General features: G+C 38.6%; 1 protein-coding gene across 1 annotated transcript in view; it reads right to left on the bottom strand.

Moving 5' to 3' along the window:
* LOC145776266 (NACHT, LRR and PYD domains-containing protein 3-like) overlaps window positions 1–15,078 on the bottom strand; it is a 102,642-nt gene that overhangs the window by 34,295 nt on the left and 53,269 nt on the right. The window contains exons 6-10 of the mRNA XM_082587668.1: window positions 12,391–12,549; window positions 12,145–12,285; window positions 2,772–2,933; window positions 1,048–1,209; window positions 799–942 (exon numbers count right to left, since the gene is read on the bottom strand). Coding sequence (XP_082443794.1) covers window positions 799–942; window positions 1,048–1,209; window positions 2,772–2,933; window positions 12,145–12,285; window positions 12,391–12,549 — 768 coding nt within the window. The remainder of the gene's footprint in view (window positions 1–798; window positions 943–1,047; window positions 1,210–2,771; window positions 2,934–12,144; window positions 12,286–12,390; window positions 12,550–15,078) is intronic.

The raw sequence follows: 15,078 nt of genomic DNA, 5'->3' as shown, positions 1-15,078 counted from the left end.
TCCTGGGGGGAGGGACTCTGATGGTGGGATCTTCATTTCAGTGTATGATGGGTCGTTTTCGAATTGTTGTTTCCATTGCTTAAGTCTTGTTTCTTCTTTTGTTGAGGTTAGTGGCTGAACGTCTGTTAGGAAGCTTTTTCTTGATTTCAACCGGGTTTGTGCAGCAGTTTTTCCATATAGAGGATGTTTTTCATCACATATTTGTTTTAGCCTTTCGGCTTGACTGCTAACGTCTCTTCTTATGTATGGTGGTGCAATACCAGCAAGCAGATAAAGTTTGTTGGTATTTGTGGGCTTCAGACACCCAGTAATAAGACGACAAGAATGATTGTGCTGTGCTGTATGTGCTGTGCTGATTAAACTGAAACCAGCAGATAAAATAGACAGGTAGATGGAAAGGAATTGAGCGGAGAATCTCAGAATGATGGTTTGAATCAAAAATGCAAAGAAAAGCTTTGCAGACAGAAGCCAAAGACGTTTTATAAGTTAAATAAGCTATCATAACAAAACAAGCTAAAAGCGACTTTATTTTTCGAAAATTAGTTTTTGAAGATATCTTTTGGTCAATTTACGGCGGCTCAACTACAATTTGCATTAATGTCACACTTTTGCGCATGTGCGTAGTCATGCGCACAAATAAAAGTCACCCCTTTCCCGTGTTTTACCACAAAACCAAGACCAGAAAAACGTTTACGGCAGTCCTGCAACATTATTAACGTGTTTTATTACAGTAAAAAATAATATTTGAACTTTAAATGCCATAAACAAAAAGTGACGTCAATACAATATTCGGCTTACACAACTCTTCTTTAAAGTCATAGATAACGTGTAGCTCATTCTATAATTACACAGATCCAACTCTTCGATGTTGGCAATGGCCCCGTATAAAGATCCTGCCACTTCCTCATCGATTGCATTGTCACTGAGATCAAGCATCCCAACCTGCAAATAAATACGACGTTTGTTAAACAAATTACATTTATTCATAGAAATCAATTACATTTCAAAACGATGCATTGCTGATGCGTCATAAAGCTCATCACTCACAGGTTTCTGAAGGCTCGAGATTTTCTTTAAAATTGTAGATAACGTATAGCTACTGAAGCTACAACGACACAGACACAACTCCTTGATGTTGGCGACTGCATCGGCTAAATATTCCGCCACTTCATCATCGAATGTATTGTCACTGAGATCAAGTATCTCAATCTGCGATATGACGTACAGATTATAAAACGCAAAATATCAATCATTTGATTAATCAACATTGTTTAACACCTGGCATATAATTCAAATACTAAACAATAAATACTATTAATACTACAAAAAGTGCTCAATGCCAAGCAAAAAAGCCAAGCAGAGCAAATTACATCAAAATTAGAGGTTTTAGAAAGAAATAACTATATTTGATGTAATTCAAATATTAGATGTCGACAAAACCTACTAATCTAACCGCCTGATTTAACTTTCAACAGGACAAATAAAAAGATGTGTTACTAAAACTTATGCCATCCCTCCATCACTACCAAAATAGGGAAAATGTTATACGGAGAAAATAACGCACGAAAACAACAAAGTGATTGTAATTCTTTTTTATTTTTTAAAAAGATGTTGTTTAAAAAGACATTTTTACTACCGACAGTGGCCAATGTTTCGATCTTAAAGATCTCTTCACCGTAGTGAAATAAAAGTAAAGAGTTGTCTTAATGCTTCGGATGAAATGTTGGTTTCCAAGAGTGATGAATAATAAGCCAATGAGAATTGATTTAATTTTTAATGTCAGACTTCAGCGAAACGTAATTTTACCGCCAATTGAAAAATGTATTTTTTTTTTAAAGTTGTGCTAAAAAATAATTTAAATTTGTTAAAAATAATAAGTTAAGAAGAAAACAGGAACTTGTCACTGAGCTAGGATATAACAATCCTCTGCGATGAATCCAAAATACAATAATTGGATACTAGCGGCATAATTATGTGTTCCAATTCAACGAAAATGAAGAGGTGTACCAGCAAACATCTATAGGATTGGCCCATGATACAAGAGAAGCAATTCGCAAATTATTTTAGCAATTATTAATCTATCAATTATTTTTGGTTAAGTGCAAAAAATATACAAAAGGCCGCAACCATTTTAGATAATTAGAAAGGGGTGACACACATAAAAGTTACGAAAGTTAAATGCATCTAGTGGTTTGCATTGTGTTCTGTATAAACAGGTGTCCTCACATGTGATGCTTTGGTATGCGCTACGTTGCACCGTTAGGTGACGAATAATCAGTCACTACTCCAAATAATTCGCCCGAACAGTCCGCCACGATAGCTCAGTTGGTTAGCGCATGACTTCGGAATGTGTCTGGAGAATAGCTTGTCACAATGTCACATCATGATTCATGATCTTCACAGCTATACCGGGGAACATCACCTTGCAGTCGGTAATGCCAAACCTGCTCCTAATATGGTGTTACTCGTGTATGATAACTTTCTGCTTGTCATCGGATGATGGCATTGAACTGGGTGTTAGCACAAATTGATCAAAATCGCTAATGCGAATAGCTGTTCATTTCACAATTATGCAGATACAACTTTTCGATGTTGGCAATGGCATCGGCTGAAGATCCTGCCACTTCCTCATCGATTGCATTGTCATTGAGATCAAGCATCCCAACCAGCAAATAAACATGACGTTTGTAAAACAAATTACATTTCTTCATAGAAATCAATTACATTTCAAAACAATGCATTGCTGATGCGTCATAAAGCTCATCACTCACAGGTTTTGGAAGGCTCGAGATTTTCTTTAAAATCATGGTCAACGCGCGATCACTGAGGTTACAACGACGTAGATACAACTCCTCGATGTTGGTGATGGCATCGGCTAAATATTCCGCCACTTCATCATCGAATGTACTGTCATGGAGTTCAAGAATTTGAATCTGCGATTGCATTTGACGTAAAGATTATAAAAAGCAAAATATCAATCATTTGATCAATCAACATGATTTAACACCTGGCATATAATTCAAATACTAAACAATAAATACTATTAATACTACAAAAAGTACCGTACTCAAAGCCAAGCAAAAACGCCAAGCAGAGCAAATTTCATCAAACAGAGATTTTAGAAAGTAATAACCAGGGTTGTCGGTATTTTACCCAACCCAAAAAAACCCGGGTGGTTTTTTTTTTAAAAAACCCACTTAAAAAAACCAAAAAAAAAACATAAAAAACCCAGAGCATCATATTTGTCCAATTTTTATAAGAAAATTGAAAAAATGAACCAATGTACTACAAAGTACTTAAAAAAACTTCAAATTAGGACTTAAGGATGTGATTGTGAAGTAAGTTTCCAAGGATAAATTGAAAACACAGTGGATATTTATGCATACAAAAATTAAGTAGCCTACTGCCACTTTGTACTATACTAAAACTCCTTTATGCAAGAAGGCCGCATAGTTAAACAGCCCTAGTGTATTATTTTATTGAGTTATGCCAGCATGCACTGTGAGTGAGAGGCACTTCATTGGTAAAAAGTAGTATTTGAGGTGAAATAAGCATGAATCTACCTTTTTTGCATCTTTTTTAAATAAAACCCAAAAAAACCCGGGTTTCTTTAAAAAAAAACCATGCGAGTTGGGCTTTTTAAAAAAAAACAGTTTTTTCTCAACCCTGGTAATAACTATATTTGATGTAATTCAAATATTAGTATTCGACAAAACCTACTAATCTAACCACCTGATTTAATTTTCAACTGGACAAACATGATGTGTTACTAAAAGTTATGCCATCCCTCCATCACTATCGAAATACTCAAATAGGGAAAATGTTATACGGAGAAAATAACGCACGAAAACAACAAAGTGGTAGCCTAGTAATCTTTTTATTTTTTAAAAGGATATTATAATGTCTAAAAAGACATTTTAACTACCGACAGTGGCCAATGTTTCGCTCTTAAAGATCTCTTCATCGTAGTGAAATGAAAGTAGAGAGTTGTCTTAAAGTTTCGGATAAAATGATGGTTTCCAAGAGTGATGATTAATAAGCAAATGAGAATTGATTTAATTTTTAATGTCGGACTTTAGCGAAACGTAATTTTACCGCCAATTGAAAAATGTAATTTTTTTTTAGAAAGGTTGTGCTAGAAAATAATTTGAATTTGTTAAAAATAAAAAGTTAAGAAGACAGGAACTTGTCACTGAGCTAGGATATAACGATCCTCTGCGATGGATCCAAAATACAAAAATTGGATAGGCTACTAGCGGCATAAATATGTGTTCAAATTCAACGATAAATGAAGAAGTGTACCAGCAAATATCTATAGGATTGGCCCATGATACAAGAGAAGCAATTCGCAAATTACTTTAGCAATTATTAATCGATCAATAATTTTAGCTCAAGTGCAAAAAACATACAAAAGGCCGCAACTATTTTAGATAATTAGAAATGGGTGGCACACATAAAAGTAGGGGGGTATGTTAAAATTAAAAAAATCTCAGTACCCCCCAAAATTGTGCCACTGGGTGTAAAAAAATATATTAAGAAAAAATTTTTGGGTTGCCCCTCCGGGAACTCCCCGCTACCGGGGGGTCTAACAAGCGATTTCCAAAATGCATGGGATTTGACACCTAACTTTTGAACCGGTAGTCATAGAAAGCTCGGACTAGTCTTAAAAGTTTCGTCTTGAAAAGTTAAGATAGGAATGTAACAGTTTCAGAACTGTCAGGTGTATAGTTTGGTCCGTACAAACCAAGTTTGGCCCAAAATGACCCATTTAGCCTACCGCGATGGTACAAAATCGAAAATTTGGCAATAATTGGCCTTAATGAGTTAGCAATGGGCCTAAAATTTTTGATTAATAAGCTATGATAGAGTTGTAATATTTTTTCATGAGTCATATATGCCCAACTTGACTATGCTTCAGGCACATCATTTCCTGCAAACATCAGAGTGTGTTACTTCTTTTTCGTCAATTGATATGTTCAAATCGACATTGCCTAAACCAACAATTCTCAGCTCGATCGATGTTTGCTTGCAAGAACACTGTAACGAAGTTAAGAGCTTGCTTGCTCTAATCCTTCAATCTTTTGCAAAAGGCTTGGCAACCCAAAAAGGGTCTCTGGTTTTGGTCCTGCTGCAAATAAGGACACAGGATCGCTGTTGAAAATTGGATCGGCAAGTGATGATGTCCTACAGAAACTGGATAATCTGCCAGTCCACAACCTGGGTGAAAATTGAAGAACGTAGTGTCGGATTAGCGAACTACAAGATAAATATTTATGGTGAAAGAAATCTTGATACAGTCTCCAGAAGCGTAGTTCTCAATAAAAGCACGGATTTACTTGAAAATATTCAGAAGATTGACAAGAAGAAATGGGAAAAACCAGTACAGAAATAAGACAGCAAAGAAGTTAGACTGCAATGCAATGAAAAGATGAAAGCTTATGAAGAAAAAGGTTACTCTAAAAAAGAAGCTCTCAATATCAGAGCAGAGCAGTAAACTTGCTGATTTAGATTTCCTGAAAGCGCAAAATCCACCAGGGCCTTTTACCACTTCTGAGGAAGTGAGTGCTTACCTTCAAAGTGATGCTGTAACAGATCACATAACGAACAAAAGACTTTGCACTGAAGTTCGCTATGCAAAGAAGACATGCCTCTCCCGAAAATCAAGTGCTTCAATATTCTGATTGAAACGAGACTATAAAAATTCCAGATTTGAAGACTATGCCAACAACCTTATCAGCTAGTTAGATAATTCACGTTCATGTGCAACTATAACAATGTCAGACCTCCAAAGTGTGCTTTCTGCTATGCATTTGCTTACAGAGGCAAATTCAAGCTTCACATCAAATGACCAGGAATCTGATTTTGCAGCACCAGCCTATCAAGTTGGTGAGTTCATAGCTGCCATCTGGATTGAAGGAAGCTAATATCACTGGCACTTTGCTAACATTGTTGAAGTTGTGAATGATGATGCCTTACTACTTCAAGAAGGTTGGCAACAGTAGAGATGGAGAAATATGGATTTTCCTAAAAATTCTGAACTTCTTGTTACTGTGTCATATGTCAGATCTGCCTGAATCAAATGCTGTGTTTCAAATGAAACAGTTCAACTATTGAATGAAGCTCTTAATGAAAAGATAAAAAAACACTAATTTGATATCTGGAACTACACAGTACTTCCATAACATTGGACCTTTGAAACATAACTATTATTATTATATACTTATTTGCGTCAGACAAAGCTGTCCATATCCAAAACAAAACAACTAAATAAATACACAAACTGCAAATGCACAAACAAACAAACTATCATTAAATATTACATAGCATCCTATTCTTATTATTTTATCAGTATTATATACACTACAGTGACTACAGTATATAATACTGAATATATATGTCGCATTGGTAACTGACACGTACATATTATATTCCAAAAGAACAAACATGGGCAAGAAAATTGAAAATGCTTACTAATGACTGGCTGTATGCCTACATTACAATCTTTATGACATTACCCAAAATGTCTCTGATTTTAAACGTATTGACGTCATAAAATCAATCAATTTTCTACAGCTAGACATGCATAATTGCATATGATTCATTTGAAAGTACTAATTCGAATCATAACATTTTAAACAAAAAATTACCCCGGTTTCAAACTTATTGAGGTAAAATTTTGAATTTTATACAATTGCGATAGGCCAAATAGGCCGTTTTGGGCCAAAATGAGCCCGTCCACACACCTGACACTTCTGAAACAGTTACATTCCTATCTTAACTTTTCAAAATGAAACTTTTGAGACTGGTCCCAGCCTTCTATGACAACCGGTTCAAATTTTAGGTATCAACTCACACGTATTTTGACAATTACTCATAAAACCCCCCGGTAGCAGGGAGTTCCCGGAGGGGCAATCCAATTTTTTTTTCATAATATGTTTTTTTACTCCCAGTGGCATAATTTTGGGGGGTACTCAGAGTTTGTACTCAAAATTCGTCTTTTAACATACCCCCCTAATAAAAGTTTGGAAAGTCAGATACATCTAGTGGTTTGCATTGTGTTCTGTATAAACAGGTGCCCTCACATGACGAGATTCCTAGCCATTGTGATGTTTTTGGTATCTGCTACCTTGCACCGTTATCATCATCATCAACCAATTTTGATTATACAGGCCATGAATTAATCCTCATGTCGAGGGTGTGGCCTGTCTGTCTGTCGAGAACGAAGTCTTCCCCTCCACACCTCGCGATTTATTAGGTTGGCAGAGTCCATGTTCACTTACAAGGTCACGTTTTACAAGTTCTTCCCAAGTGAGTTTTGGTCTACCTTGACCCCGCTGTGCTGCGATGTTGACACATCTGATCTGTGAGATCCAGCTTGGGCTGCGCTCAACGTGACCAAGCCATCTCAGTCTGCCTAATTGGAGGACTTCACTGATGTCTTTTAATTTGAGCTCTAATAAAAGAGTCTCAAACTGGATGTTGTCTTCAGGTTTGACTAGGCAGGTCAATCTTACCATCGCTCTGTCATTACGTTGTAGGCGCTTGACGGTGCTTGCTAAAGTAGCCCACGTTTCAGAACCATAGAGCATGACACTCCTCACACAACAGGAGTAAACTTGTCCTCTGGTTGCAGCAGGAAGTTGCTTGCTTGTGAGGATAGGGAGGAGTTCTCTAAACTTTTTCCAGGCTGACTTGCACCGAGTTATAGCCGCATGCTCACACCCCCCTCCAGAAGACATGGTATCACCAAGGTAGTAAAAGTCAGCTACCACATCAAGTGTGCCACCTTCAACCTCAACCTCGCTTGCCTGCCTGCCATCTATTGGTCTTGCTGTGCCCTGACAGCGTGGGCATGAGTAGTGTGGGTCCGGTTTGAGTGACCCTTTAATTCCACTACACTTTTTGTGGACCCAGCAGGAGCAATTGGTGCAGAAGATAGAGTTGCTACCGGATCCACTTAGGCATACCGAGCAAGGGTGCTTTCCTGATCTTCTTAGGGAGTTCTGGTTGATGCCAGAGATCATTATTTTGGTCTTACCCATGTTCACTCTTAGGCCCTTTGCTTCCATTCCTTTCTTCCAGGCGGCGGTTCTGTCAACTAGTGACTCTAATGAGGTGTCGATAATGGCAAAGTCATCAGCGTACAAAAGCTCCCAAGAGCAGCCTGTGCGCAGTTCGAGTGAGAGGGCCTCCAAGACAATGATGAAGAGCAGTGGGCTCAATACAGAACCCTGATGCACACCTACGCCTACTTTGAAAGTGTTATTGTGCCCATCCCCAACACGCACATACCTCCTAGCATTCAGGTACATTGATTGTACTATCCGTACTAGCCATTCCTCAACACTCATCTTTCGCATGGCCCACCAGATCACCTTCCTTGGCACTCGATCAAAGGCTTTTTCTAGGTCTACAAAGGCCATATAGAGAGTCTTGTTTACGGCAAGGTGTTTTTCTTGAAGTTGACGGATGATGAAGATGGCGTCAGTTGTACCTCGACCTGGCATGAAGCCGAATTGCATTTCATCAATCTGCACTTGTTGCCTAATCAATTGTTCTGTCACTCTCTCAAGTATTTTCATGGTCTGGTCAAGCAGCTTTAAGCCTCTGTAATTACCCCTATCAAGGGCATCCCCTTTACCTTTATAGATGCTGACGATGTAACTTTCTTCCCAGTCTGCTGGTATACGACCCTCGCTAACAATAGCTTCTACAAGATCTCGTATAAGAGCAACTCCAGCTTCGCCTGTTGGCTTCAGCATCTCTGCTATTATTCCTGAAGGACCAGGAGCTTTGCCCATGCGCATCTTACTGATGGCTCTTTCGATCATCTCGGTGGTGATTGGTACACTAGGGCCCTCAACAGATGGTTCATCTGAGAGATTATCCGGGTTCCAGGGGAACTCCACATTGAGAAGTCGTTCATAGTATTGTTTCCAAGCGACCTTCCTTCCTTCCTCGTCGAGGGAGAGTTCACCGGCATCATTTTTGATGGGTTTATCACAACTAACGTCTTGATTGTCACGTCGCATTTGCTTAGCCAGCTTGTAAATGGTCCCTGACTTTGAGTTGACATTGTGAAATAGTGTCTTCTCAGCTTCGGTTTTAGCATTGTATATGGCATACTTAGCAGTTCTTTTGGCATCGTTGTACGCTTCTCTGCTTCCTCCTGCCTTCCATGCCTTAAAGCATCTCCTCTTCTCCTGCACAGCATTCTCCACTGTATCATTCCACCACCAGGTTTATTTTCTCCATCGGTGCCTAGATGAAACACCACAAGTTTCTTGTGCAGCTTCAGTGACTCCTTCCTTCAGAGTTTTCCATATCTCTTCTACAGTGCTTGCATGGGCTCCTTCAATCTTGGAGGCAAAGAGTTCAGCATACTCAGCTTGTTTGTTTGGATCTTTAAGCTGCCAGAGTTTTATGCAGGGCTTAAACTGTCGCTTTTGTTTGTGTGAAGCTTGTACCGTCATGTCCGACACCATGAGTCTGTGCTGGGATGCGCATTCTTCACCCAGGATCACTTTTACATTTGTAACATGCTTTCTGAACCTGCGCCGATATAGGATGTAATCGATCTGCGTCAAAACTTCTCCAGATTGGTAAGTGACCAGATGTCTGTGGTCCTTCTTAAATACGGAGTTCCCTATCACCAGGTCGTTTGCTACAGCAAATTCAAGTAGTCTTTCACCTTCCTCATTGCGTTGGCCAATGGCATACCCACCATGAACTTCCACGTATCCATCTAGATTGCTGCCTATGTGGCCATTCCAATCACCGCACACAAACAGTTCTTCAGTGGCAGGGACAGTGGTGATAAGGCTCTGAAGTTGTTTGTAAAACTGAGTCTTGGTATCTTCGCTGAGCCCAGCCTGGAGAGCATAAACACAGACGACAGCAAACACAATTTTACCCACAACTAAATGCACTAAGAGTATCCTGTAGGAAATGCGTCTCACTTCGAATACCTTCTCCCACCAATCTTCAGCCAGCATGATACCAACCCCCCCCCTCCTGTGCCCTTGCCATTACCAGACCAGAGAAACTTGGCTTGCGAGCCCTTCCCAGTAATTTTCCTAGTTCCAACATGCCTCTATCTGGTTTCCTGGAGACAGAGTAAGTCTATTCTTCTCCTAGTCATTGTCTCTATTACTTCATTTGCCTTTCCTCACATGGTTCCCACATTAAGTGATCCCACACGGAAAGGCTTAGGGCGTTCATAGTATTTGCTACAATGGCCGGACCCTGCAGACCCACGCACCCGGAGGTCCGCCAAGCCCGAGACATTACCAGTTACCTTGTTGTTACTGGCACTGCCTTGCTTATTTCTTCTTTTTCGACTTGACATGTTTTGATTTAGGCAGTTTTTACAGCCGGATGCCTTTCCTTGACTAACTTGGTACACTTTTGGCAGACCAAGATCTCCACCGTTCCCAGCTAACTAGGGAAGTTGTGGGAAATTCCACTTGCATAATGCACCGTTGTCCCAAAAATATAACAGTGACCCGCTGCACATGCTACTGTCATCCAGGTTATGACAGGCTATCCCGAGATAGCAGACGCCACATATCCCAGTGGCCGGGGATTGGATTGGTGAGTGCCGGGACGTTTCCGCATGCCAGCGGGCCCTTCACACTGCACCTCTAGGGCTCCAATCTGCTCCGAGATTCCTAGCCAGTTAGCCTGGAGCCGCATGGCATCCAGTTTCCATGGTGTACCACGGGGAGGTTTGGCTAGAGTCTTGTCAGTAGAGACTAGAGAGGTTATGTACCAGCAGGGAAGACTAACGCACTCGGCTTCCTTTTCGTCAAAGACTACCTGGCGGATGAGGCGAAAGCGATAGATGAGAAGCATGTGCATTGTGCAACTACATCTACTCCCAGCAGCATCACTAGACACATCACACTGACCTGTGGCACCACACCACAACACCACATTATAATGTACTAATGGTATAGAGTACCAAATTATGTAGGCTAATATTCCAAAGTAAACATTGCTCGCTCAAATAGCCAAGTTAATTTACAATTAAATTGACAAATTTCAGTTAGGTGACGAATAATCACTACTTCAAATAATTCGTCCGAGTAGTCCGCCACGATAGCTCAATTGGTTAGCGCATGACTTCAGAATGTGTCTGAGGAATGGCTTGTCACAATGTCACATCATGATCTTCACAGATATGCAGGGGAACATCACCTTGCAGTCGATAATGCCAAACCCATTCCTACTATGCTGAGTGTTGCTCGTGTATGATAACTTTCTGCTTGTCACCGGATGATGGCATTGAACTGAGTGTTATCACAAATTGATCAAAATCACCAATGCGAATGGCAACTGGAAACACTAGTAACAGAAACAAATTTGTCCTTTTTTAAACTTGAAATTAGGAATTTTGCAGTGAAATGTGTCTGAGAACCTTGACACTCGATTGTCAAAGTAAGCTATTCGTGGTAAAAGTTAAAACCACGATAACTAATTAGGTTAATACTATTTGAAGTGCTACAAAGCCATTCCTGGAATAGCTTGTCTGAGAAAATCAATTTAACTTCCCATCTTCTTGCTTATGAGGCAGTAATTCCGGCAACATATCTCAACTGCTGCAACCAGTGCACTACCGGTATATCAGTGTTGGGATATATTAGGTCCACATGACCTGTAGGTGGGAAAATTTAAAAGTGAGGTATAATGTGCTGTGCTGATTAAACTGAAACCAGCAGATAAAATAGACAGGTAGATGGAAAGGAATTGAGAGGAGAATCTCAAAGTAATGGCTTGAATCAAAAATGCAAACAAAATTTTTGCAGACAGAAGCCAAAGACGTTTTATAAGTTAGATAAGTTATCATAACAAAACAAGCTAAAAGCGACTTTATTTTTTGAAAATTAGTTTTTGGAGATAGGTTTTGGTCAATTTATGGCGGCTCAACTACAATTTTCATTAATGTCACGCTTTTGCGCATGCGCGTAATCATGCGCACAAATAACAATGACCCCTTTCCGGTGTTTTACCATAAAACAAAGAACAGAAAAATGTTTACGGAATTCTTGCAACATATCACATGTGTTTTACTGCAGTAAAAAATAATATTTGAACTTTAAATGCCATAAACAAAAAGTGGCGTCAATACAATATTCGGCTTACAAAATTCTTCTTTAAAGCCATAGATAACTTGTAGCTGTTCATTCTACAATCACGCCAAATCAACTCTTTGGTGATGGCATCGACTAAAGATCCTGCCACTTCCTCATCGATTGCATTGTCACTGAGATCAAGCATCCCAACCTGCAAATAAATATGACGTTTGTTAAACAAATTACATTTATTCATAGAAATCAATTACATTTCAAAACAATGCATTGCTGATGCATCATAAAGCTCATCACTCACAGGTTTCTGAAGGCTCGAGATTTTCTTTAGAATCATAGATAACGTATAGCCACTGAGATTACAACGCAGATACAACTCCTTGATGTTGGCGACGGCATTGGCTAAATATTCCGCCACTTCATCACCGATTGTATTGTCACTGAGAGCAAGCATCTCCATCTGCGATTGCATATGACGTACAAATTATAAAACGCAAAACATCAATCATTTCATTAATCAACAATGTTGTTTAACACTTGGCATATAATTCGAAAATTAAACAATAAATACTGTTAATACTACAAAAAGTGCTCAATGCCAAGCAGAGCAAATTACATCAAATAGAGGTTTTAGAAAGAAATAACTATATTTGATGTAATTCAAATATTAGATTTCGACAAAAACTACTAATCTAACCGCCTGATTTAATTTTCAACTGGACAAATAAGATGTGTTACTAAAACTTATGTCATCCTTCCATCACTACCGAAATAGAGAAAATGTTGTACGGAGAAAATAACGAACGAAAATAACAAAGTGATTGCAATTTTTTTTATTTTTTTAAAAAATAATGTCTAAAAAGACATTTTAACTACCGACAGTGGCCAATGTTTTAATCTTGAGGATTTCTTCAGCGCAGTGAAATAAAAGTTAAGAGTTGTCTTAATGTTTCGGATAAAATGATGGTTTCCAAGAGTGATGATTAATAAGTAAATGAGAATTGATTTAATTTTTAATGTCGGACTTCAGCGAAACGTAATTTTACCGCCAATTGAAAGATGTAATTTTTTTTAGAAAGGTTGTGCTAAAAAATAATTTGAATTTGTTAAAAATGACAAGTTGAAAAAAAGACAGGAACTTTTCACTGAGCTAGGATATTAAAATCCTCTGCGATGGAACCAAAATACAAAAATTGGATACTAGCAGCTTAAATATGTGTTCAAATTCAAATAAAATGAAGAGGTGTACCAGCAAACATCTATAGGATTGGCCCATGATACAAGAGAAGCAATTAGCAATTATTAATCTATTAATTATTTTAGCTTAAGTACAAAAAACAATACATACAAAAGGCCGCAACTATTTTAGATAATTAGAAATGGGTGGCACACATAAAAGTTTGGAAAGTCAGATACATCTAGTGGTTTGCATTGTGTTCTGTATAAACAGGTGCCCTCACATGACGAGATTCCTAGCCATTGTGATGTTTTTGGTATGCGCTACCGGTACCTTGCACGGTTAGGTGACGAATAATAACTGCTTCAAATAATTCGCACGAATAGTCCGCCCCGATAGCTCAGTTGGTTAGCGCGTGACTTCAGAATGTGTCTGGGGAATGGCTTGTCACAATGTTACATCATGATCTTCACAGATATGCAGGGAAACATCACCTTTCAGTCGGTAATGCCAAACCTGGTCCTAATATGGTGTTGCTCGTGTATGATAACTTGCTGCTTGTCACCGGATGATGGCATTGAACTGGATGTTAGCACAAATTGATCAAAATCGCCAATGCGAATGGCAACTGGCAACACTAGTAACAAAAAAAACTTGTCCTTTTTTAAACTTAAAACTAGGAGTTTTGCAGTGACTTGTGACTTTCGTGACATGCGTCTGAGAAATGGCTAGTTTGAGAAAATCAATTTAACTTAACATCTTCTTGCATATGAGACAGTAATTCAAGCAGCATCTCTCAACTACTGCAACCAGTGCACTGTATCAGTGTTGGGATCTATCAGGTCTACATGTCCTGTAAGTGGGAAAATTGAACAGTGAAGTATAATGTGCGTGCTGTGCTGTATATGATATGCTGATTAAACTGAAACCAGCAGATAAAATAGATAGGTAGATGGAAAGGGATTGAGCGGAGAATCTCAGAATGATGGTTTGAATAAAAAAAAAACAAAGAAAATTTTCGCAGACAGAAGCCAAAGACGTTTTATTAGTTAAATCAGTTATCATAACAAAACAAGCTAAAAGGGACTTTATTTTTTGAAAAGTAGGTTTTGGAGATGTGTTTTGATCAATTTCAGGTGGATCAACTACAACCAGCTTCATTCAAACTGTTTGGATTAATGTCACGCTTTTGCGCATGCGCGTAGTCATACGTACAAATAAAAACGACCCCTTTCCCGTGTTTTACGATAAAACCAAGATCATAAAAATGTTTTCAGCAGTTTTGCAACATATTAAATGTGTTTTAGTACAGTAGCAAATAATATTTAAACTTTAACTGCCATAAACACAAAGTGACGCCCATACAATATTCGGCAATTGAATGCAAAAAGTCATTTTCAGGGGAGGGGATTTGGACGGAAATTTCAATTTTGTTTTGAAGGTCCTACAATGTCCTGTTGTATTCCAGGGATAAACAGGGCTAATCCAACTAAACCAGGGCTAAAGTTGGATTTGAAAAAAAAGCCGATTGACTCTCATATTCAAAGAAGCTTTCCCAGTCCGAAGATAAAGATTCAATCAATCAATTCAATTTGCTTCAAGATGAATATGGTATCAAGACACAGTATACTAAAATTTATGCAATTCACAGTGTTTTATTTTTACTAGACCTGTATTTATAAAAAGAGAGGATAAGGCAAAGACAGGCAAAACAAGTCGAAGTGAAATATTGTGGTTGATTGCACTACAGTAGTAGACTCACCTAAAGTGATGTTAAACGCCATGCAATTTATACTCGAGAAAAGAATGCAA

This window comes from Aplidium turbinatum, chromosome 8 (assembly GCF_918807975.1).
Source record: "Aplidium turbinatum chromosome 8, kaAplTurb1.1, whole genome shotgun sequence".
Classification (NCBI taxonomy): Eukaryota; Metazoa; Chordata; class Ascidiacea; order Aplousobranchia; family Polyclinidae; genus Aplidium; species Aplidium turbinatum.
This window is presented reverse-complemented; position numbering and strand designations above follow the sequence as displayed.